General features: G+C 54.4%; 1 protein-coding gene across 7 annotated transcripts; it reads left to right on the top strand.

Annotated features, from left to right (window-relative positions):
* The first annotated feature begins 1,835 nt into the window (after positions 1-1,835).
* On the top strand, positions 1,836-22,286 carry UNC13D (unc-13 homolog D). 7 transcript variants are annotated; one of them, XM_080629061.1, is made up of 32 exons: positions 6,426-6,528; positions 9,347-9,379; positions 9,641-9,748; positions 10,825-10,884; positions 11,154-11,220; positions 11,304-11,481; positions 11,792-11,836; positions 12,266-12,334; positions 12,496-12,565; positions 12,906-13,010; positions 13,342-13,434; positions 13,686-13,789; positions 14,045-14,162; positions 14,763-14,887; positions 15,160-15,250; positions 15,505-15,561; positions 15,973-16,070; positions 16,290-16,341; positions 16,666-16,796; positions 17,118-17,238; positions 17,787-17,930; positions 18,096-18,194; positions 18,481-18,687; positions 18,866-18,934; positions 19,287-19,366; positions 19,565-19,670; positions 19,747-19,818; positions 19,946-20,029; positions 20,308-20,428; positions 20,917-21,040; positions 21,399-21,604; positions 21,705-22,286. In XM_080629061.1, the coding sequence occupies exons 1-32, from the start codon at positions 6,472-6,474 to the stop codon at positions 21,809-21,811; spliced, it is 3,201 nt and encodes a 1,066-aa protein (XP_080485187.1). In that variant the 5' UTR covers positions 6,426-6,471; the 3' UTR covers positions 21,812-22,286. The 7 variants fall into 7 exon arrangements, 6 of the variants coding, with proteins under 6 accessions (XP_080485186.1, XP_080485187.1, XP_080485185.1 ...); XM_080629060.1 differs by lacking the exon at positions 6,426-6,528 and adding an exon at positions 1,836-1,927 and having other exon boundaries at positions 19,543-19,825; XM_080629059.1 differs by having other exon boundaries at positions 19,543-19,825.
* The last annotated feature ends 1,618 nt before the right edge of the window (positions 22,287-23,904 follow it).

Raw genomic sequence — 23,904 nt, 5'->3', positions numbered from 1 at the left:
TAAAGTGGGGAAGTGCAATTCAAAGTCTACTTCTGCTCTGGAAGAGGGTGGGAGTAGGGCAGGAGGGAATGTTGTGCATTAATACATCTCCACATCTGGTCCCTTCTTGCATAATTAATCAACTACACAGCAGAAAGGCTGTCATGTGAGAGCTAGATGAGTGCCATTAAATTCCAATATTTGGATGCTGTTACACTATTGAAGAAAAAAAAGTATAGTTAATGTTGGATCCAGTTAATCTTTTGGCACAGACAGATGTTCTACTGCTGTGTAGTTTTGTCTCCCTGAGGTAACTTCAGCTCTTTATTTGAGAAGTCCCTCGCTGCACCTTTTGCCTCCTTCCCCACTCTGCATGTGCAGCTCTTTCCCCCTTCCACATGAGTGTGGTGCAACCAGGCTATTTCTAAAGTGCTTTGAGATCTTACGCAAAAACCTGTTACCACAGGAACTGCAGGTACTACTTACAGATTTCCTATGATCAGCCCTGAAATCTTGATGATATCCCTGGGAGCTGGAGAAGGTTTTTCCCCTGGAAGGGTGGGATATGCGCATACTTGCCCAGGATTGCCTCCAGCTGAAGGAAAGCTGAGCCCTCTTCCACACCATTCTGCCCAGATTTTACCTTGAGCACTCATGCTTCATGCAACCTGTTTCCAAGAAAAAAACCATTATTATGCATCTCTGCTCTGGAGCCAGGCTGAGAGAGCTGGGCTGGTTCAACCTGAAGAAGAGAAGGCTCGTTAAGGGGAGACCTTAGAGCAGCTCCAGTGCCTAAAGGGGCTACAAGAAACCTGAAGAGGGGCTTGGGACAAGGGCCTGTAGGGACAGGCCAAGGGGAATGGCTTTAACCTGCCAGAGGGGAGACTGAGATGAGCTCTTAGGCAGAAGCTCTTCCCCGTGAGGGTGCTGAGGCGCTGGCCCAGGGTGCCCAGAGAAGCTGTGGCTGCCCCATCCGTGGCAGTGTTCAAGGCCAGGTTGGACACAGGGGCTTGGAGCAAGCTGCTCCAGTGGAAGGGGTCCCTGCCCGTGGCAGGGGTTGGAGCTGGAGGAGCTTTAATGTCCCGTCCAACCTAAACCAGCCTGGGATTCTGACTGCTGAAGGGATGTGCTTGAGCACACATGGGGACCATTGTTAAGCCTGCCTGGCCAGCACTCTCTTGTCCTGTGTCTTCCTTCAGAGGCCACGTGGTCTTTCCACCACTCTGAGCAGTAGACAGTCCAATTGCATCTCTGCCACATGCTGGACATGGGAATTGATGAGCTGTGGCTTGCAGCACTGGCTCCCTTTGCAAGCACTGCTGGAGGTAGCAGGTGTGGGGACAAGTTTGGATCAAGCTGTTCCTAGAAGCAGCCATGAGCGGGGCCAGCCCTCACCATGCGGTTGGCTAATGTGATCATATCACAGGTATTTCCAGCCGTAAACAGCTGCCAGGTTGGTATCAGAAGATAGGTTTTGCTAAGACAGACTCTGATCAAGAGGTGGTTTCAGGTTTAAAGCTATAGAAGTAAGTCCAAGTGACAAATGTGGGGGTTTTGTGGGTTGTTACGAAATGCCAGTACATGCAGGGCACAGATCTTCATTTTAGGCAAGGGTTTCCTTTACGGCTGTACAGGGTATTAGTCACGTCTGCTCTCCCACGTGAATCAGCTCAAAAAGCTGCCATCATGAGGCTCAACTGGAAACTGGTATTTCAGCACTCTCCTTGCTCAAGGGCCATCACTGTGCTGCTGGGAGAGGCCACAGCAGGGTGGGAGGAGACCTGCGCCACCACAAGGAACCGCGAGCAGGAGTGGGGACTTGTACGTGCCCGGTGGAGGCTGCTGGATCTCACGTCTCAGAGTGCAAAAGGGCCAGGATCCATCTCTGCTGCATCCTCCCAGCCATTTCCTACATATTTCCTACAGTGTTCGGATACTGGAGCAAAAGGTATCAATATCATCGATTCAGCAAATCCCGTCTTTCTAAACCTTTCCTTTCCCTTGCTCAAGTCCAGTCTCTCCTCCTCCTCCATGCACTTTACTCCATAATGGTTGGGCTCTGGCTGGGACTCAGTCACTCTCCCCATGGCACAGATTGGCTGCAGTGGTATTCCGTGCTTTGATATGTGTGAATGGGATCTTGGGGTGGTGCAAGGGGTTACCCCGCTTGATGCGCTCCTCATGGGGCTTTGACATGAGTGTGGGAGAGGTGGTGGTGGAAAAGCCATGAGGAGACCATTTTGGTGCTGCAGCTGGTCAATAATTTGGCATATGTGTTCCAGGATAGTCACAAAACTGCTTAACAGGCACCATGGGGCACGCGTAGTACTTGGGTATCTGCTGCAAGTTCTTCCACCTTCCTGAACATCTACCCTGGTCCCTCCTCAGCTCAAGCACATCCTGTAGGTCCTGCTGCTCTGAACTCAGTGCCCCAACACAACAGATGAAATAGCCTTGAAATGTCTGTCCCCCCCTTTCTTGTCCCTGCAGTGAGAGCAGCTGTGATGAAGGGATGATAAACCCAGCAGCATCCGTCTCACTGGAAGAGGGAGGTGAAAGAAATGTTTGCTGTGTACATGTAGCACATGGCAGTGATGGAGAAAACATTTTAAAGCTGTGACGTGGTGTTGCAAGCCAATGAATGCCATCCAGGCCTGTACCTGAAGTCTGTGACCTTCTGAAGGGCACAGCTTGGCATCACAGCAGCGTGTCTTCTGGAGGGGCTGAGGCTGTCCAGGGAAGCCTCCAGGGTGATGGCAGCGTGGCCAGAGTCATCCTCACATGCTCATGCCGTGCAGCTGGCAGATCTCGCGCCAAACCGGTGCTCCTGCCTGGGGCTCCCAGAGAAAATTCAGCTTTCACAAGGGCCCTGCCCCTTTGGGTGGTTGGAAGTCCTTTTGCTCTTCCTAGAAGAATGGAGTTTGCCTTGATGTCCTTCTAAGATGATATGAGTGGGATAAGGGGGTGCTGTTTGTTCCCCCACTTCTTTTCAAATACCGTCGTTTTTCGTGAGGTGCCCTCAAAGCACTCAGGAGAGCCTCTGGAAGGAAAGATGAGGGATTAGGGCAGAAATAACTGAAAGACCCCATAGTAGACAAGGAGGGGAAATGACTGGCATTTTCACCTCCCTGGATGTGAAATTGCTGCTCCCAGAGCACACAGCACCCAGAGGTCCCCAGGGCATGCCCTGCCTGGGCAGCCCTGAGGAGGGGGAGCAGGATCCTCCCTGTTCTCATTTTGAAACCCCTTTCCATTCCTCTGCCTTGTACTTCTGCCATGCACCTTGCCAAACCGTGGAAGGCGTAGCCTCTTTGCAGAGTCATTGGAACCCATGTGTAAAAGAAGAAGTGAGGGAGGGACATGTTGAAATCAATTTGTTGACTATTTGCCCATTCCCAGCCAAGAGATTGAGATAAGGGTGAGGTCAGGCTGAGGCTCCGGGATTATCAAGCCAAGAGGTAAGGAGAAATATGGCTAATAATACTTGCAGAGGGTCTTTTCATACCCAGTTTTCCTTTAAAGGGAAGATTATACCCTATAAAGAGGGCAATAATGCTGTTCTTTTGGAGATCTGAGGGTTTTTTTCAGCAGCACCTATAACCCTGTGCATGAGTGAACTGCCGACTATTTGTAGCAGGGGCAGACTGTAACCCCTACAGCCTGTAAGGAAAAGGGGTTTTCCTTTAGGATGAGCTGTTTTTAAAAGGAAGGGAAGGGCTCCGTGTATATATATAGTACATGCTCCCAGCTAGTTACTTTGGGAGGCAGACTGATGTTGTGGGAACGACAGCATCCACTCCTTTTGGAAAACAAAGTCCTTTTGCAGCTCCTGTCTTGGGGTGTCTGGGGATGTTTTGCTAGTTGTCTGCAGGTTTGGGGCATGATGTTCATAGGAATTGTTGCTACTAATCAGAAATCTGTGCTACTTCTGGAGCTACTATTAGGTTTTTTCCTGTAATTTTTTGGACAAAGAGTAATTCAAGGTGTAAATATGATGACATATGTGAGCTCAGTGACTTTTGCTGCAGGTTTTTTGCAGAGCAGTTTGTCGCTGGTAAAACCCAGGGAGGAAAAAAGATATTTCATGATCAGGCTTCAAAAGCAGCAAATAACTCTCCCTTGACACACACAGAAGCTCAAGACCATACAAGGCCTGCACAGAGACCTTCCGTAGGGATTGTGCTTGCCTCTGATGGGTGGTGGGCGCTGCCCACCCTGCCAGGCTGTGCCCGAGCATTTCCCAATGGCATTACAAACCAGCTCCAACACAGTGACGGGCTGGGGAACTTATGCACAGAAGCTGAAATTTTCCTCTCTAAAACCTGCAAAATCCCAGCACAGCAGTGGCTCCAAGCTGGAGAACAATTGCTTGATACTTAGCAATATTTATGATTGCAGTGAATTTTATTTCTATGGCACTACAAGGAGAAGGAAGGTGGATTTGAAGGTAACTAAACTCTTAGTTGTTCTCTCTGTGCTGGTTGAAGTAAGAGATATTCCTTTGACCCCTCGTATTTTTTGTGGGCAAGAATCAGCTTGGGGATGCTGTGTCCATTTTCTGCCTTTAACTCTCTGGCTGCTCTTTGCTAGGCCAGATTTGCTTTTGCAATCCAAGCTAAAAGCAAAGATGACAGCAATCATTTTCAAATGCCATTGTGCGCTTTACATCTCTACTTTCCAGTGGCAGCATTTTACAGTGGAGCACAAGGGTGCTCCAAGGTGTGTGTCAAGGGAGAGGGATGCAGAACCGAGACCAGCTCCTCCACTGTGCCTCGCTCCATCAGCAAGGGAGGAGATGCTTTTAAATTCTTTGCCCAAGGTGAAGCAAATGTTAGGCAGGCTAAAATCAAGGCTCAGGCTGACAGGGCTGGGCAAGCACGTCCAAGTGTGTCTGCTAGCAAAGGGACAGGAACCTTCTTTGGGCCTCTACCACCAAACTGTGGAATGCAGAGCAAGTGATGCTTAAGGCCAATTCATAGAATCATGGAATGGTTTGGGTTGGAAGGAACATTAAAGTTCATCCAGTCCCAACCCCTTGCCACGAGCAGGGACCCCTTCCACTGGAGCAGCTTGCTCCAAGCCCCTGTGTCCAACCTGGCCTTGAACACTGCCAGGGATGGGGCAGCCACAGCTTCTCTGGGCACCCTGGGCCAGCGCCTCAGCACCCTCAAAGGGAAGAGCTTCTGCCTAACAGCTCATTTAAATCCTATCCAATAATATCTAACATAATATCTAATCAAAACTTAACCTGAATTCCTCAGGAATACTGTTGGTTGGATGAGGCTTGGAGCAACCTGGTCTAAGGAAAGGTGTCCCTGCCCATGGCAGGGGGTTGGAACTAGTTTCCAACCCATACCAGTTTGTGATTCTATGATTCTATGAAACAGGAATTTATGAGAATGCAGCATCAGCCCTGCTCACAGCCCTGTTTCACAGAGCCTGTGGCTTCTCTGCAGTCATATGCTGCTGAGGACAGTGGCAGCAATCCAGCAGCAGTGACATGCAAGTCTCGAGTGCAAGCTGGTGTCCTTCCCTGAGCTGTGGGTCCGTCTACTGAGCAGCAAATGCTTGTGCAGCTTAACCGCCCCTCTGGGTCCCAGCCTGCTCTTAGCTCTGTGTGTGTAAGTACTTTGGACATCCAGGAGCAAAACAGCTTTTCCCTTGGCCTGTGGCTCGTCCTGATACCCACTCGCGCCTTCCCCCCATGTGCCACCAGCACAGGCGTTTTGATAGGGATTGGTGAGGGGAGGGCGCTGCTGCAGGTCTGTGATAGGCAACTGCTCTGTATTGCAATCAGATAATGTATTTACAGGAATGAAAGCTGACAGTGAAGCACAAGTTTTTAACTCCATTTCCTGCTGCTTTTTTTTGTCAGTAACCAGCTCTGCCTGGACAGCCCGTTCAGGGGAAAGACCCTGTGCCCTTTCCCAGTGCTGTCACTGGCATCCGTTCTCAGCCCAACCTTGTCCAGTGCACCCAGAGGTTTTCCACCCTGCAGATTTTGCACCAGATTTCAAATCCCCTCCATCTCCCGGAGCTGAAGATGACTTCTGCCTTCTGCAGGGTGCCCATCTGTGCTCACAAGGCATGACGGATCCCAAATACACATTGAAGCACAGATGCTTCATGTTGCCCCCACCCATCCTCCCCCCACGCTCTTTCCCTGCTGGGCTTTGCCTTCTCAGAACTGTCTGGCAACGTGCTTCCCATTCCTTGCTCATAAATAACAGCAGGGGCTAGATGTAGCATCTTTCTTTGTTCTCATCCTGCCTGTGCCATGATGTCCCTGTCGCTGAGGGGCCACTGGTGCAAGATGGTGGGAAGCAGGGCTGGGTGCCTGTGCCTTCTTGAAGGAGGCCTTTGCATGTTTCCGCTTGTTAAAATGGCCTTGTGAGATAAAGTCTGTGGTTTCCTCTGAGCATGTGAGAGAGGGGGGAGAAGCAGCAGCAGCTACAGAGCTGCAGCTGCTCTCACCCACGAGCTTCCCATGAGATGGATGCTGCTGGTGAGACCCCCGTGGGGACCCTCCCTGGGGAAGAGAACCCCGAGGTAGGTCTTCTCGACCCGGGGTGTTGGGGATTGTGTTTGGGGTGTGACTGCTCCAAGGAAGGGATTGTGGCTGCTGTGCCTGGGGGACCCCAGGGTGCAGAGCTGGGTGCTGAGGCTGTAAAAGGAGAATGAGAGAAGAGAGGACTAGCCCGTGTCCAGCCGGGGCGTTTTCCAAGGGCGAGCAAGGAGTGGCGGTGGGGAGGTGGGGGTACCATAGTCATGCAAATTAACAACCAAGGGCTGTGTTGGGGGTTGGCTGCGGCTCTGTGCCGGCACTTAGCATTCCCTCTTAGCTGGGCTACAGCTTTCCAGCGCCTCCCAGCCCCCCTGGCTCCCTGCTGCCAGCAGATGCCCTGCAGTCCTGCTCTTACTCAACCCAACCGACTTCCTCTGCAGCGGCCGGAGAGCCAGCATCCCTGTGTCTGCCCCTACGGAGATGGGACCCAGAGCTCTGCGCGGCACTGCTGGGACCATGTGGGCATGGTTCCTGGTGATCTGTCTTGGCGGTGTATCCCCCCAACAGGGACTTGTTCTTTCTAAGGGATAGGCTGAGAGAGCTGGGCTGGGTCAGCCTGGAGAAGAGAAGGCTCGTTAAGGGGAGACCTTAGAGCAGCATAAAAGGGCTACAAGAAACCTGGAGAGGGGCTTGGGACAAGGGCCTGTAGGGACAGGACAAGGGGAATGGCTTTAACCTGCCAGAGGGGAGACTGAGATGAGCTCTTAGGCAGAAGCTCTTCCCTGTGAGGGTGCTGAGGCGCTGGCCCAGGGTGCCCAGAGAAGCTGTGGCTGCCCCATCCCTGGCAGTGTTCAAGGCCAGGTTGGACACAGGGGCTTGGAGCAAGCTGCTCCAGTGGAAGGGGTCCCTGCCTGTGGCAGGGGTTGGAGCTGGATGAGCTTTAAGGTCCCTTCCAACACAAACCATTCTATGATTCTAAGTGTTACTGTCTCTGCAGCTGAGCTGAGCACTGGTAGCACTGTCCTGGTAGCAGCGGGTAAGGGAGATGTTGGTGGCTGTATCCAGACCTAGATTTAAGCAACACTCCTGGATTTGAGCTGGGCCTTTGGCAGGGGGATTAGTAGCAGTAAACACATCCTGGTGGCTCAGCTCGGCTTTATCTTAATGAGACCCATGCACATATGGGCGAGCACAAAGCAGAACCCACAGCAGCTGTCCCCACTGGCAGAAAGGAGCACCATGGAGCTACCCCCAAAATCAACAGTGATTCCTCCCCCTGACTTCTTGTGCTACTCCTCTGCTGGGCAAGGACCAGCAGCAGTGAAATAATAAACTCCTTTTTCCCTCCCCTCTGCAACCCTGCTTATGGGGCAGCACTGCCCACAGGGATGCAGAAGGATTTGAGATGGGGCCATGTCCGTTGTGCCCCGGTGCAGGCAGGATGGTGCTGGGTGCAGGAAGGGCCCTCCTGGGTACAATAGGTTACTCCTTTCACAGGGGCTGCTGCAGCCCTTGGCACCAACCAGAAATAGAAGTGATCCTAGAGCAAGTGGGAGAGAAGTAGCTCAAGGGTTAAACTCGCTGGGGGTGGGAGGGTTGAATTTAGTCCAGATGGCTGGAGGATTATACTAGCTTTAGATTTGCCATAAGCAAATGTTAATGTTCCAGGTCAGGACTGTGGAGGATCCTAAGGTCATTTTGGGGCCCGGGCTGACCCACAGGTAGGGCTTATCCACCCATCCGTTGCTGGGGCTGTGCTTGGCATGTGTCCCTCGGCACAGAAAGGGCCGAACTCACTTCAGAAATCTCCATTACATTCTTTGGCATTGCCCACTTGTGCTCCCAGTGGCCCCAGCACTGGGAGCCATAAAGGGTAGCACAGAGGCACCGGTCCCCCTCCCTCTGGCTGTGTCACCTGGCTCGTGGCAGTGGCAAAGTCACCATCACCCGGCCGGGCTCTGTGGCTGGAATAAGTTGCTCTGCCATGTGCTGGCTGAATCCAGATTGTGGTTAGAGAAGCAGAAGGATGGGCTCAGCCTCCGCACTGAGGAGGGAGCAGGGGGTGAGGACAGGCTGAGAGTTGGGATTTGCCAGAGAATAGGGTATTTTTGGCAGAGGTGGTTTAATCTCCCGGATGGATCCATGTGGAGCCGAGATGAGTGGGAGGTGACATTTGAGGTGGGGGACAAGAGGGGCTGTGTGGGCAACAGGACCCCTGCTCAGTCCCGGGGCTGAGTGCCACTGGAGCCGCAATGTTGTGCAATTTAACTGCCTTTTGGAAAGCAAATGCTATTGCTGGTCATGCTTCAAGTAGGGAATGGTCCTTCAGCTCAACAAGTACCAATGCACTTATTGCAGCAGCACCCATTTTTCAGGCAAGGGGACTCAAGTCATAAATCCCAATGGCTTTTTGAAGTCACTTTGCCTATAGCTGTCTTGCCCAGCCTGTAGCTCCGTACCACGCTTTGTCCACTTGCCCTCTCCCTTGGCTCGTTTTCTCTCCAGCCTGGTCCTGATGGGCCTGGCCAGGCCAGTGATCAGCTCTGTGGGGCAAGAGGTGGGAAGCTGGCTTTTAAAGCCTCCTATGGGTCCCCCCAAGTTGCCATCTTTGCTGCCCCCTCCTTAATTAACAGGGCTTGGGAGTAAAGCCTCCATGCTGTCCTGTCAGGTGGTGATGAAGGAAATGATCCCTCAGCCACAGGGTTCCTGCAGGGTGTCAGAGCGTCCTTTGGGGCATTCCAACCCAATGGGCTGCAGGTGATGCCCCATTCTGGCTGCCCTGCCCAGCTGCTATTTCCTTCTAAAACCACCCTCTACTGTGAGACCTGACAGGAAACCTCTCTGCTTCTCTTCTTTCTCTAGATGGATCTGTCCCACCGGTTCTCCAAGAGAGAGGTACAAATGTGACCCCACCATGGTCTCCCTTGGTGGCACTGGAGGGGGTGGCAGTGCTGCAGAAGCTTGGGGACATGGCTCAGCTCCTAAAGATGCTCCCCATGGACACCCCTTGGTGGTCAGAAAGGGCTGGATGCCAGGAGGGAGGTGGCAGGGCCCAAAGGGAGCTGGCAGGGGGGACACCGCATTAATCTTGAGGGATGAATGGAGAAAGTCCTTGCTGGCCTGGCCCCAGGCAAGGTGTTGGCACCCCCCCCGCAGCTGACCCTGCTCTATGAGGAGGTCCTCTACACCATCCGGCACCGCTTGGGCAAGCCTGAGCACCACCATGTCATGGATTCCCAGGAGCTCTATGCCTATGTGCAAAAGGTAATTCCCCACCTCCCTGACAGGGTCCTCGAAACCTGTCCCTGACATAGAATCATAGAATAGTTGGGGGTGGAAATGACCTTAAGATCATCCAGTTCCAACTCCCCTGCCATGGGCACGGACACCTCACACTAAACCATGGCACCCAAGGCTCTGTCCAACCTGGCCTTGAACACTGCCAGGGATGGAGCATTCACAACTTCCTTGGGCAACCCATTCCAGTGCCTCACCACCCTCTCAGTAAAGAATTTCTTCCTTAGATCCAATCTAAACTTCCCCTGTTTCAGTTTGAACCCGTTACCCCTTGTCCTGTCACTACAGTCCCTGATGAAGAGTCCATCCCCAGCATCCTTGTAGGCCCCCTTCAGATACTGGAAGGCTGTTCTGAGGTCTCCACGCAGCCTTCTCTTCTCCAGGCTGAACAGCCCCAACTTTCTCAGCCTGTCTCCATACTGGAGGTGCTCCAGTCCCCTGATCATCCTCCTGGCCTCCTCTGGACTTGTTCCAACAGTTCCATGTCCTTTTTATGTTGAGGACACCAGAACTGCACACAATGCTCCAAGTGAGGTATCACAAGAGCAGAGCAGAGGGGCAGGATCACCTCCTTTGACCTGCTGGTCACGCTCCTCTTGATGCAGCCCAGGATACGGTTGCTTTCTGGGCTGTGAGCGCACACTGCAGCCGGCTCATGTTCATTTTCTCATTTACCAGCACCCCCAAGTCCTTCTCCGCAGCACATGTCCATCCTCCCAGTGGAAGGGCATGGTGGAGGGCATTCAGAGGAAGCTTTCAGCAAGCATCTTGAAAGACATAGCAGCAGCATCTAGCTGGAGGGCTGGGAAAGCTTGTGGCTGAGCAATATTAGCCTTAGGGAGAAACATTTGTCTTGGGCTCAGAATGGTGGGAAGAAGGCTTTTCCTGAAGAGCTTTCAGCTGGTCCCCAGCCCTTCTGCTGGGCTCTTTGCTGCTCTCTTCTCATCTGGAGCTGCAGCTGCCTCCCAGGGAGCAGAGGAAGCCCTTGGCTGCTCTACAGCTACCGTTAACAAGGCAGCATCCATTACCTGATATCTACACAGGCTTTTGGCATGGATGAAGAGAAGCACAGTGTCATCATGCAGCAGGTCAAGGAACTGGAGGTATGCAGCAAGATGATGCCTCCCCAGTGTGCTGTGACCTGGAGGGGAAGTTCCTGCAGTGGGATGATGCTGAGGGGCTGCAGTGTCTCTTGGCCGCTGTGCTTGGGCTTGGGCTTTGGAGTATGGGGTGCCCTGGGCTGTGCTGGGGAAGTCACCTGGGAGCTGTTTGCTGGTCTGAACAGCAGCTGATGGTGTGGGCCTGCATGAGCCTCTGCTTCCTCACAGCGCTGCTGACCCCTACAGTCATTTCTTTTTTCTTACTCCTCCAGAGCCCAATTTTCTGCCTGAAAGCAACAGTGAAGGAAGCCAAGGGGATTTTGGGTAAAGACGTCAGTGGTAAGCGGAAATGGGTGGGTGTCCCACTGGAAAAGTGACAGGCTGTGCTCCAGACGGGGACTTGCATGCCTCCATCCTTGCAGGGTTCAGTGACCCATACTGCCTGCTGGGCATCAAGACCAAGAGCCACGAACTTGCCAACCCTGACCACAAGAAGCGGATGAAGGCTGTGGTCAAAGACCTCATCCCTGAAGACCAGATCCATCGCACACAAGTTATAAGCCAGACCCTCAGCCCGGTGTGGGATGAGACATTTATCCTGTAATCTGCCACCCCTTGGCTTTGCTCACTGGGGACATGAAGAGGGGGGAGGTTTCACTACTCATCCCAACCAGGAACTCCCAGGGCAATGCCCACTGGGGCTTGCCAGGCTTCTGGTCTGACCTATGCAGCAGGTTCAGGGAGGTGAAAAAAAAAGCAGTCTCTCAGGGCTCTCCCACAACTTTCCCAGGCTGTGCAGGGTGGTTTTGGGGTCTTCCCCAGCCTGCCTGTAATTCCCAGTGGTCCTGCCTGCTTGCTGCCAATTCCTTGGATGCTGCTTGAGTAACAGCATCCCACTGGTGCCTTGCAGGGAGTTTCAAGACATGGAGACAGCCAGCTTCCACCTGGACATGTGGTGAGCAGCAACCACCCTCAGGCCAGCAACCCTGACCCCCAACCCTGAGCAGGATCCTGCCTCCTGGGAGGGTCCCTGGGGTGGTCCTTCAACCTGCTCCCTTTAAAACCCCCAGAAACCAGCTGGGAACCCCTTTCCCTGTTACTGTCCGCTGGAGTAATGCACAGTCAGGATGTGACCAGCATGAGCAAAGAGTGTTCAGCCTGGCTTTGCCTGGGCAGGGCTGATCCTGACCCCTGATTTTATTTATGGGAAGAAGTCACATGCTTGCAGATTTTGGCTAGACACCTGGTTTTGGGAGATGGTCTTAGTTCTGACACATTTCCCCCTCCCAGCACCTTCTTTCCTCTGTCATCAGTGGAACGCCCTGAAGGGTTTTGCAATTGCTTGAATTTCCTCCTTTCCCATGTTGGGTTTCCCTGCCCGCAGGGACTCGGATGTTGTGGAGTCAGTACGGCACAAGCTGGGGGAGCTGACAGACCTCCACGGCCTCAAACGGTTGGTGCTAATGGTCCTAATGGCTGATGAAGGAAGAGGGTTTGGAAAACGCTTAAAAATTGCTTTTGGAAGGAGGGCTGGAGTGTGGCAGGGCTGTCACCCTTCCTCACCTTAACCAATGACTTTTCGCAGTCACACACATCCTTGTTCATGGTTTTCAGGATCTTTAAAGATGCTCGCAAAGACAAAGGGCAGGACGATTTCCTGGGGAATGTGGTCCTTCACCTGAAGGTGAGCACTGTGGTGCATCCTCTGCTCCAAGTGACTCCCCATGTGCCTCTTTAAACCTCCCAGATCTGGGCAGGATGCCAGCCCTGTGGCTACACTGAGCATACCCAGGATCCCAGCTTAGAACCACAAACTGATGCCAGGTCCCTCAGTTCGGTGGCAGGTGCCCTGGCCATCAATCACTCAAGCTCAGTGATGATGTATCATTTAGTTTTAATCCAATATTACTGTTATCTAATACAGCATCTTTCTGTCCTATTAATTCAGTGGGACCTCATCCTAGATTGGAATCCTTCCCCCGGGAGGGCTGCCTGAGGCTTCACCTTTGTCTCTATTCAAGCAGGATCTGCACTGCTGGAATGACCGGTGGTACCAGCTGGAGCCACGAACGGAGACGTATCCGAACCGGGGACAGTGTCACCTGCAGTTCCTGCTTACACACAAGAAGGTAGGAGGGGATGGGGAGGGGGGTCCCTATCCATTGCCTTGGCAGGATGGGGTAGTTGCCTGTCCCTTGGACTCTATCTTGGGGTCACAGACACCTGCCCCATGACCAGAGGTGCCAGCACCAGTGTTCGCATGTGCTGTAAAATAGCTTAATCTTCCCCTGAGCTGCATGCCAGCAAGGGTGCCTTGGTCCTGGTGCAACTGCACCACTTAGCTTCAGGTGGGGCTCTCTGGCCCCATGCTTTTTGGGTTCCTGTGTCCCCACTCTCTGTCTGTATCTCTGCATCTTCAGGCCGTTATGGTTATTGCTTCTATGCCTTGCGTCTTTTCAGAGGGCCACCACGAGCAGTCGGACACAGCCAAGCTACACTGTCCATCGTCACCTCCTGCAGCAGTTGGTGTCCTATGAGATCCTTCAGCACCAGGTACTGAGTGGGAGAATCCCTCCAGCAGCTGGCCTGGGGTGAGGGTTTCCTTTGGAGCCCATCACACTTAACACCTTGCTGCAGTGTGACGGGGAGGAGAGTCATGATGATGCCTGCCTGTGCTTAGCATTCTTACGGGGCACCCATTCCTCCTGTGGGCCTGCAAACACACCCTGCCTTGGTGCCTGTTCCCCTGCTTGCTCAGCCCAGCTTGTTCCAGGACTCATCACCCTCCCTTTGCATCCTTGCAGGCTGGCAGCATTGCCTGGGATGGGGAGCTTAGCAGGCATGCCAGCACCGTGCTGTACCTGCATGCCACGCAGAAGGATCTCTCTGACTTCCACCAGGTCATAGTGTGAGTACCCCACGCCCAAGGAGCCATGATGCAGCATCAGGAAGGTCAAGGGCTCTGACAGCTCTCCTGGGCATTGTGTGACGGCAGCTGGTCTCTCCAATGAGCTCCAGTGGTACCCCCTGCCCTGAGCAGGACCAGGAGAACTGGGTACCACCCATGCAATCCCAGTTGTAGCAGGGGTGGGGGGAGCCTCATGCTAGCCCCTGAGTGTCCACCAGTCCTGGGGGCTCAGCCCAGCCTCTCCCTCCCCCCCAGGCGGTGGCTGGCATACAGCAAGCTCTACCAGAGCCTGGAGTTCAACAGCAACTGCCTGCTCCATCAGATCACCAGCATCGAGTACCAATGGGCGCAGGAGCGCCTGAGGCCAGAGCAGGTGAAGGGGGCTCTGGCACAGTGCAGGGGACAGAGTTCAGGGGAATGTGCCCCATGCACCCAACCCCATGCCTCTCCTCCCAGCTGTCATGGCCATTTCCATCCCTGTGTTCCAGGAAGGGTGGGAGCTTGTGGGTTACAGGAGTGCTGGGGTGCCTGCAGGGCATTTCTGAGGAGAACCAGTCTCAGGAACCAGGACAACCCAGGGTCAGGGAGCCCCTTTACCCCAGGAGTTTGTCCCCCCTCTCCATGCCTTTACTCTTTGCACTGACATCCCACCTCCTCCATCACTGCTATCAAGTCAATCACAACCCTCTACAAGACCTAAATATGATCCAATTCCTACTTTTCCCAGCCCATGAGTTTTCCCAGAGCATGCCAACACCCGCTGAGACTCCAAATTTTTCAGGCATAGCAATGAGGTTTAAGTGTAAAGCTCAGTTCAGATAAGTTACTGGAGGCATCAGGGAGTTTCCCACCCCTAGAGCATACTAGAAAGGAACAGGAGACACCAGCTCCCTCCACGACAGTGCCATGGACCTGCCAGCGTCTCTTGTCTGCCACTGAGGCGGACAGCGCATGTTTCCTTCATTCTCCCCAGAAAGCAGAGGTGGCCGAGTCCTTCCAGTCCTTGCTGACTTACGGGATCTCCCTCATTCGGAGGTACCGCATCATTTTCCCGCTGTCTGTCCCAGGGTCCACGGAGAGGCTGCAGTCCCTGCTCCGGTGAGTTGAGCACCAGTGCCAGCTGTGCATGGGGTCCTATGGCTTGGCCACCATGATGGATGAGCCTGCAAGCTTCAGCAAAAACCTACGTGAACCCTTTCTGCCCCCTTCTAGGCTGCTGTGACACTTGTTCGGTCTTGTCCCTCACCCTGGGCTCTCTGTGGTGGTTGCTTTTGGGAGGGGAAGATCTGCTTGGGTAGGGTTTTTCTGGGGAGAGTTCATGGTTTCTGAGGGACTGGTGCTGGGTTTCACTTCAGGTTCTTGCTTTGCAGAGTCCTGGTCCAGATGTGCAAAATGAAAGCTTTCCATGAGCTGTGCACACCCAGCCCCAACCTCCCCAGCATGGTCTCCACAGCACTGAAGGTAGTGGGACCAGGGTCTCACCCTCCCAGTCCTGGGCAAGTGGGACCCTGCACACTGCCCATGCAAGGCCATGTGGACCACCATGAAGGAGGGAAATACCTGCCCCTCTTCAACTTGATGGTCCCAGCCTGGGGTTACCACCACGTGGGGCTGGGTCCTGCCACACCAGGGGACACAGAGAGTGAAGGGGGTGGCAGAGCTGGCTTTGCTACTTCTGCTTCCCTGCCATCACACCACGATTCCTTTCTTGCCAGTCAGGCACAACAGAGTGGTTCCATATGAAGAAGCAGCACCTCAAGCCCATGGTGAAGGTCAGTTCCCATCTCTGCCTCCCTGACACAATAAGGAACAATTTGCTGGGTAGGAGATGGGAGTCCCAAGGCAGTGGGAAGAGAAGACTGAGACAAGGCTTCTCCAGTTTTCTGATTCATCAAGGCATTTGGGTTTCCAGCTTAAAAATACCATGAGCCATGCTATCTGCAGCTGCCAAGGTGCCTTGGGGGTTAAGGCCTTGGTGCAATGCTCAGGAGAAGAGGCAGTCCTCAAAGCAACCATGCAAGCACATGACGACATTGGATGTTATCAACAACTGGTGCTTAGTGGATCTAAGGGTAGATTGCTACCTCACAAAAACAAACCATAGAAATAAATCAGATCAGAACAGAACCCAGGTCATCTCAAAATCACTGAGCATCGAAAAGAAGCTGTTCTTTCCTTTGCAGAGCATGGAGGAGAATGGCAAAGCCTTGTCCAGACTTCTCCTGGAGGTGTTAGGAGATCTCCAACAGTGCCAGAAAATCTGGAATAGGTTTTTCATCAGGTAGGTTTTGGAGCTTGATCCTCCCCATCCCTGGGGTGAAGAGCAACAGGACACTTTGATGCCTCATTCCTTGGTTCTTGGGCTCCACAGATAGCATCTGTGGTCCCACCTCTGCTTCTTAGACCTGTACTGTCCTTGCCATTATGGAATGGGCATGGCCTAGGAGGGTTTGCTCGGCTGGAGCTGGTAGGCTCCTGACTCCCTGTTTCTCTCTTGCAGCACCTTGAAGTTGAATCTCTTCTCCATCGCCTACCTGGAGCTGGAGAGGCTGGTGAGCAAGCCTGGGCTGCTCTGCACTTGTAGGACTAATGTCAAAAGCAAGGCTGAGGTTTATGGCCACCTTTCACGTAGCAAATGGTTGTTGCAAGCCTGGAAAGGGAGCAAGCCAGGGAAACTCTCCCTCTTTCCCCATGAGCCCTGTGAGCCCAAGACTACCATTTGCTTACTTGACCTAATGAATCTGCTGAAATGCCACCCAAAATGAAGAGGAGTTCCCTGAGCTGATCCTCACCCATGGCTCTGCAGGGACCCAACCAGACCAAGCCTTCCTGGCTGGACCCTCACTAACTGTCTCCATTCCCTTACTCACTACCAGGTCGCGGAGCATGTCCAGGAGCAGCTACGCAAGGTCAACAGCAGTATGTCCAAACCTACAGCTGAGAGCCTTTTCCAGCTCTACCTGAACCTCCAGGAGCTACATCGGATGAAGGACTTCCTCCCAAAGAGGTATCCAACCCAGAGAGAGGGAATGAGCAGTTCATTGAGAGGAACTCTAAATCCTTCCGATTCACCTACATCAGTAATTACACACAAGGCAGACAGGGCTGTTGGTGTCTGGTGTTGACAAGATCATCACCAGAAGGGTTTCAGGCCTTCTCTGAGTGGGCCTGATGGAGACCTCAACTTCCAGACAGGTATAGGTTTCTCCTTAGCATGTTGCTACATGCTGCCTCCATCTCAGGTCAGTTTCTTGCATGTGAGAGCAAGGAGGGCTGATGGTCTGGGCTACTGTTGTGCAGTTGGAGAAGCTGCTGCCTTCATCCACAGGGATGGACCTCTGGCTCTGAACAATTTCCACCAGTGGTTCAAGGAAGGTGTTCCCCAGTGGCTGCAGAAGGCCTACACCATCGCTCTGGAGAGGGCACAGAGAGCCGTCCAAATGGACCAGGTAACCCAGGGAGGAAGAGAGCATCTCCCTGCATCCTCTGGGGACACTTCAGCTCCCTTCATGCCTTGCTGCTGCACCTGGCTCACAGCATTGAGACCACTACACAGGTGCCTCTTGCAGCCCAGGAGCAGGCTGATTCCTCTCACAAATGCATAACAAAGGATGGAGTGTCCTGGAGCAGTTGATCCCACCCATGCCCCTTCCCTTGCTGCTCTCTGGCAGCCTGAGCAAGCTGATGAGCATGCATTTGGGCCATGCTGTGAGCATCCGCTTCTCTTCTTACCTTTAGGAAGAGGGGAGGCAAGGCAGCCATGGGGCGGTGGGCTCCTTGCCCCACTCTTCAGTGTGTTCCAACAATGCTGAGTGGAGGACTCAGTGCAGGGAGCTCAGGCTACTTCTTCTGTCCTCATCTCCTCCACTCTCCGAAGTGGTGGCATTGGGATATATGGGAGCTGATGATGGGCCCCAAAGTAAAGGAGCAGCTCTTCTATGTGGGATGGCTTCTTTCAATACAAGCCAAGTTGCATTTCCTTTCTCTGCTCCCTCAGCTGACACCCTTCGGGGAGCACAACAAGCACAGCACTTCCACTGTTGACCTGTCCACCTGCTATGCCCAGATTGTGAAGACCTGGCAGCAGCTCAACTGGCCAGACCCTGAGGAAGCCTTCATGATCATGGTGAAGCTTGTGGAGGTTTGTACACCAGGCCCTGCCAACAAATACTGTGCTCACAGACACCAGCAGAGTTTCTTCGCCTGCTCTTGGAGACCGGTCTCCATGAATGGGGCGGGTGTCCCGTGCTGATGTAGTCCCCATGCTGCCCAGCTCAGTCTTGTTGGCTTCTTTTCTACCTCACAGGACATGTGTAGAATTGCCCTGATGTACTGCCGGCTCATCAAGGGGAGGGCTGAGGCTCTGTCACTGCACAAGCAGAACGAGGGTGAAGAGGCCAACAGGGTTGGTATTGGGTCAGGGTCCTGTGTGGGGAGAGGCAGGATTTGGCCATGGTTTCTGGGCAAAGAAGGAGACGAGCTGCTGAGTATCCAGAAACATCCCACGTTTGGGTTTCATAGAGATTGGTTGGCCCCTGATAGCCACAATCCTGGAAAATCAGGAGGGAAAGGATGTGAGCAGGGGTAGCAGGATGAGAATGGGGAATGGGAATAGTGATGGAGATGGGACTGGGCATGGGGGGATGCACCAGGGGGTGTGGGATGCCCTGAAGCAGACCCGTTTTCCCCAGCTCTGCATCGTGGTGAACAACATCAAGCAGCTGCGGCTGCTGATCCTGAAGCTGCCATTGCAGCTGGACTGGGTGCAGCTGGAGCAGCGCACCGGAGCCATCATTGACCGGCAGCAGATCCAGCACACGCTGCACAACCAGCTCGACAGCACCATCTCCTGCCTGGACCACGAGGTCCAGGAGGTGGTGCAAACCCTGGCCACCAAGGTAACCGCCTGCCACTGGCTCACCCTTGGCCCTTGCCTGGCCCAAAAGTGGGGAGGTTTCACCGAAGGGGGCCTGGAGCCCATAATGCTCCTAGGATGGAGATAAGAATGAGCCTGTGCATGGGGAACCTCGTGCAGAGGACAAAGCCCAGGAGCCTCTGTGCATTTCTCCCTGGCAGCTGGAAAAGGGCATTGCCAGACACATCCAGGAGCTCTCATCTTCTAATGACACCAGGGAGCCTGAGGATGTAAGTACCCGGCCCACTTCCTCCTGGACCATCTCTTTTGGGCGGCTGTGAATAATTTTTGTCTACTTGGTAGAGACCCCTGTTACCCTTCCCCAGTTCTCCCTGCCCCACACCTGGGGCACAAGACACAAGACCAATGTGGTCCAGACGTCCAAAGGCTGACATTTGATGCCCATGTCAGCAGCAGGACCAGACAGGGCACAGCCTGCCCATGTCTTCACTGCGGGAGGGAGTCCTGGACCCTCCCCTGTCCTGCTGGCTCCAGCCAACAGTGCTGTGCCCCTCTCCCCACTGTGATCTGCTGGATACGCCACTCCGTGCCCTCCCTGATGTTCCTCTCCTCTCACTGCAGTCCATCATCCCCCTCATGAAATTCCTGGAGTCGGAGCTGCAGTATCTCAATGAGCATCTGGTCCAGGAGAACTTTAAAAGGTGATCAGAGCACTGGGGATGCATCATAGCAGAGGCTAGGTCCCGTGGGTCTTGGGAGCCTCCTGCTCTGGGCTGGCTGCTCAGCCCTGTGGGATAAGCCCATTCTCTCTGGGGCTTTGCAAAGCCCCTCGGCTGAGTTCTAACCTCCCCAACCCTTCCCCTGGGATCCCTCACAGCCTTCCTCCCTTGCCCCTGCAGCCTCCTCACTCTCCTCTGGCATCACACGTTGGCCGTGCTGTCAGCAGCCATGGGGCAGCAGGCCCTCTCGGCCCAGTGCTACAAGAAGCTGCACTGTGCCCTGAAGGTACCGAGGGGGGAGCTGCGGAGTCCTTGGCAGGGCCGGGTGTTTGGTTGCTGACTGACACCATCCTTCTCACCAGAGCCTGGAGCTGTGCTTCCATGCCGAGGGCTGTGGGCTGCCGCTGGAGATGCTCCACACAGCAGTCTTCCAGGTACAAGGTGCTGGCGATAGCTGTGGAGGGGGTCCCCAGAAGTTTCCTTTGAGTGGTCTCCAGGGATGACGTCCCTGCGCTGTGGACCTGTTGTGTGCTTGACTGTCACCTCTCATCCTCCCTGCAGTCGCTGGAGACCCGCCTGGACCTCTGCTCTGCCACCAGCCACAAACTCATCCAGAAATACTTCAGCAACAGGATCCAGCAGCAGGTAGGAGGCAGGATTGTGCCCGCAGCCCCTTCCTACATCCCAGCCTTGCACATGCAAGGCTGCCTGGCACAGCCTGCCTGTGGAAATGTGGGATTTCCCCACCATCCTCTCAGTCCTGGAGCTTTTTAGGCTGGTTTTGCCACAGTGGCAGGATGGAGAGAGCTCAACTGCATCCCAGAGAATGCCCATCATCCCCGGTATCCCAAAATGCCTGCTCAGCCTCCATCAGACACTGGACATCCCCTCCATAAGCCCCTTATTCTTGTATTCCCACTCAGCTGGACGCCAGCTCGGAGAAGTATGGGGCTGTGACAATCAAAGCACTGTACTGCCCTTCAGAGCAGAAACTCCATGTGGAAGTGCTCAATGCTGTCAACCTCATCCCTTTGGACTCCAACGGTGGGTGGGGTGGGCTGGGGAGGCTCTTGGGACCTTGGGTCTTGGGACCCCCTGTCCTTGTTCCCCTTTATGCCCCTGGGTAGGAGGGTTGCTGGCAATGTTTGGATTAATGGGACCCTCTCTTCAGTTGCTTTTGCACTCGAGGAGGTAGGTTTGAGAAAGAAGGGAGGTTATTGCACTGGTCTGGGGTGGTCCAGTGGGACGAGGCAGGCAGGACACACATCCCACTGCCTTCAGTTTGTAGGACAAGCTAGCAGCCAGGGCAGGTGCCTTTTTTCCATCATGCAAACCATGTCTCAGCCCAAAAAAGCTATGCCAAGGTGACAAGGGCCAGTGTCCCAGGGTGACTGTCATTTGGGGAGGTCTCCAGGAGAGGTCACATCTCTTGCAGCCACCCATGGGGTGGGCAGGGTTGGGGAAGTTCCTGCATCCTCCCAGGAGCTGGGCTGGGGGGCAGCAGGAGAGGGCTAACGTCTTCTCCCCACCAGGCTCCAGTGACCCCTTCATCCAGCTCACCTTGGAGCCCCGGCATGAGTTCCCTGAGGTGGTGGCCCGGGCCACCCAGTGCAAGAGGAATGAGCTGCATCCCCTCTTTGATGAAGCCTTTGACTTGTATGTAGGGGCTGACATCCCCGGCCCCCCTCCTCCCCCAATCCCCTCTGCTCCCCAAGCTTCAGCTGAGCTCTGGCTATGGGACTGCTGCTCTGGGAACTGGGTCCTGTCCTGGGATTTCACCCCCTGCTCAGCTGTGGGATCCCACGGTGAAAGTTGGGGTAGGGGCACCCTCAACACCTGGGTCCCACAGGATAGTGTGGGGCCGTGCAAGGCCCCTGCACTTTGAAGGGGTTGAGACCAGTGCAGGGAAGGAGGGGGGGCATCACAGTGGGGAAGTCTGTGGGGACCTGTTTGGTCCCTGGAGGGAAGGTTAAATTCTGGGATGTGATGGTCCCTGCATCCCATCTCCCTGCAGCTTGATCCCCGCCGAGAAGTGCCGGCAGGAGGGTGCCTGCCTGCTCCTGACCGTGTTGGACTACGACATGCTGGGGGCCAATGACCTGGAGGGTGAAGCCTTCTTTCCCCTCTGCCACCTGCCTGGCCTCAACACCGATGAGGACCTGGCTGATGCAGGAAGGGTGCCCCAGACCCGCCTCCCCCTCACGCACCCCAAACCCACTGGTACGTGGAGCCACTGCCAAGCTGAGCCCCCACCAGCCCCACAGCATGAGGGGGGGCTGCGGTGAGCATCTTCCACCACCGCTCCCCTCCTCTTTGGCAGGAGATGAGATTCTCCAGCTGCTGGAGTCCAGGAAGGGGGACAAAGAGGCTCAGGCCTTCGTTAAGCTCCGCAAGCAACGAGCCAAGCAGTCCAAGGAGACAGAATGAGGCAGAGGAAGAGGGGCCTGAAATGGGAGGGGTTCAGCCAATGGGGCCCCTATGGAATTTTGCTGGTGCTGGAGCTAGAGCCGTCTGCAGGGACCAGGAGTGAGAGGGGGTCTCTGTGCCCTGCAAACCTTCCCAGCACCCACCTCTCCCCCACTCTTGGGTAGCTTCTGTGAGGCTGGGGAGGGTGTACCCGGTATTTCAGGCATTTCTTTGCCTGTCTGGACTAGCGACACTACTCCGGGGATGCGAAATTGTCTGGCTGTGCCTGCCCACCCCCCATTAGCTTGTCACTGCTGGTACCACATCTCCTGGCCATGTTCCAAACACTCCTGTCTGCAGCATGGTCTCAGGGCAAAGTAAGGGCATCATCATTTATTTAGGGTGGGGACAACCAGTGGCCAAACTCGCTTTCTCTGTTTGTGTTTTTTTCATCTTTTCCCTTTTAATCTATTCTTTCCCCTCTTTTTTCCCATGAATCAGCTTCTAATTTTAAATTAAAAGCAACAAAGCTCATGTGATCTGAGTCTGTGCAGGGAGCGCTTTAGGTGATGGCCCTGAGCTGGGCAGAAGCTGTGGCAGTAGCATGGCAGGGTGGGTCAAGGCATTTGGGGTAAGGTGGGGGCTGCCATCCTTGATGGATTTAAGCCAGGAAGAGGCAGCTGGTTGCAGGATTTCCGAGGGAGGAGATGGCACATGAATGAATTTGTTGAAGTTTACCATTGAAAAGAGGGCAGGGAGCTGCAATGGTGCTGAGGCCAGCACCGGTGCTGGGGGAGCTGTACTGGCACCGGGAGGCAGCAGGGTCCCACATCCGGGGGTCAGCAGTGCCTGGCCCTAGTGGGTGCTTGTTCCTCCCCTCCCAGCCTTGGCTGGTCCCTGCAGGTATCAAGTCTTTTGGGGATTGGAAGAGACCTTAAAGCTCATCCAGCTCCAACCCCTGCCACGGGCAGGGACCCCTTCCACTGGAGCAGCTTGCTCCAAGCCCCTGTGTCCAACCTGGCCTTGAACACTGCCAGGGATGGGGCAGCCACAGCTTCTCTGGGCACCCTGGGCCAGCGCCTCAGCACCCTCACAGGGAAGAGCTTCTGCCTAAGAGCTCATCTCAGTCTCCTCTCTGGCAGGTTCAAGCCATTCCCCTTGGCCTGTCCCTACAGGCCCTTGTCCAAAGCCCCTCTCCAGGTTTCCTGCAGCCCCTTTAGGCACTGGAGCTGCTCTCAGGTCTCCCCTTCAGGAGCCTTCTCTTGTCCAGGCTGCCGCAGCCCAGCTCTCTCAGCCTGGCTCCAGAGCAGAGCTGCTCCAGCCCTCAGAGTATCAGTTTGGGCAAGGGCTTGGCCGTGCTGAATTAGCTGGGCTGTTTTCCTCCGCAAGGACTCAGGTGGTGTTGTTCTGAGTTATGGACCATTGCAAAATATCACCTACACCAAGGTATAAATCTAACGGCCAGGAAAGCTGCCACTGGTGCAGGACAGAGCTGGGTTTTGGTCTGTGACTTCCACATAAGGACAAGGTCTGGCTGGAAGGCTTTCAGGATGGGCAGTGTGTGGTTAGTTGATGATGAAAGGACCCTGTGCAGATTTGTGTGTCCTCAGCTGCGCAGTGCTGGCAGAGAGCAGGAGCCATTACTGCCCAGCCTGCCACTGGACCCGGCACCTCCTTGCAGAAAGCAAGTTCGGCTTTCTGGTCCCATGGTTGTTTTTCTTTTAAAGATGTTCATAGCTCTTGGGGTTTGTACTTTATCACCACCTGCACTGGGTGCCATCTGCAGCAAGAAAGAGCATGGGCAGCCCCATCAGCCAAACCTCAGGGTGCTCTGGGCTGCCCAGAACCCAGGCACAGCAGCAGGTCCCTGGTGTTGCCCTCAGTTTGTGTAGGGGACCTGGGTCCCTCTGGCAGGGGTGGGAGCGCTGCAGGGTGCATGCGGGGTGAGGTGGTTGGTGAAGCTTCCCGAGCACCGGCCTTAGGAGGAGAGGCTGAGGGAACCAAGGTTGCTCACCCTGGAGGACGGGAGGCTCAGGGGCTACCTTATGGCTCCGTAAAACCAGCTGACAGCAGGATGGAGCCGGGGGCCAGCAAGGGGGGTGGGGTGGTGGATC

This window comes from Psittacula echo (genome assembly GCF_963264785.1).
Source record: "Psittacula echo genome assembly, chromosome: 14".
Lineage (NCBI taxonomy): Eukaryota > Metazoa > Chordata > Aves > Psittaciformes > Psittacidae > Psittacula > Psittacula echo.
Note: the sequence above shows the minus strand (reverse complement) of the source record. Positions and strands in the feature narration are given on the sequence as shown.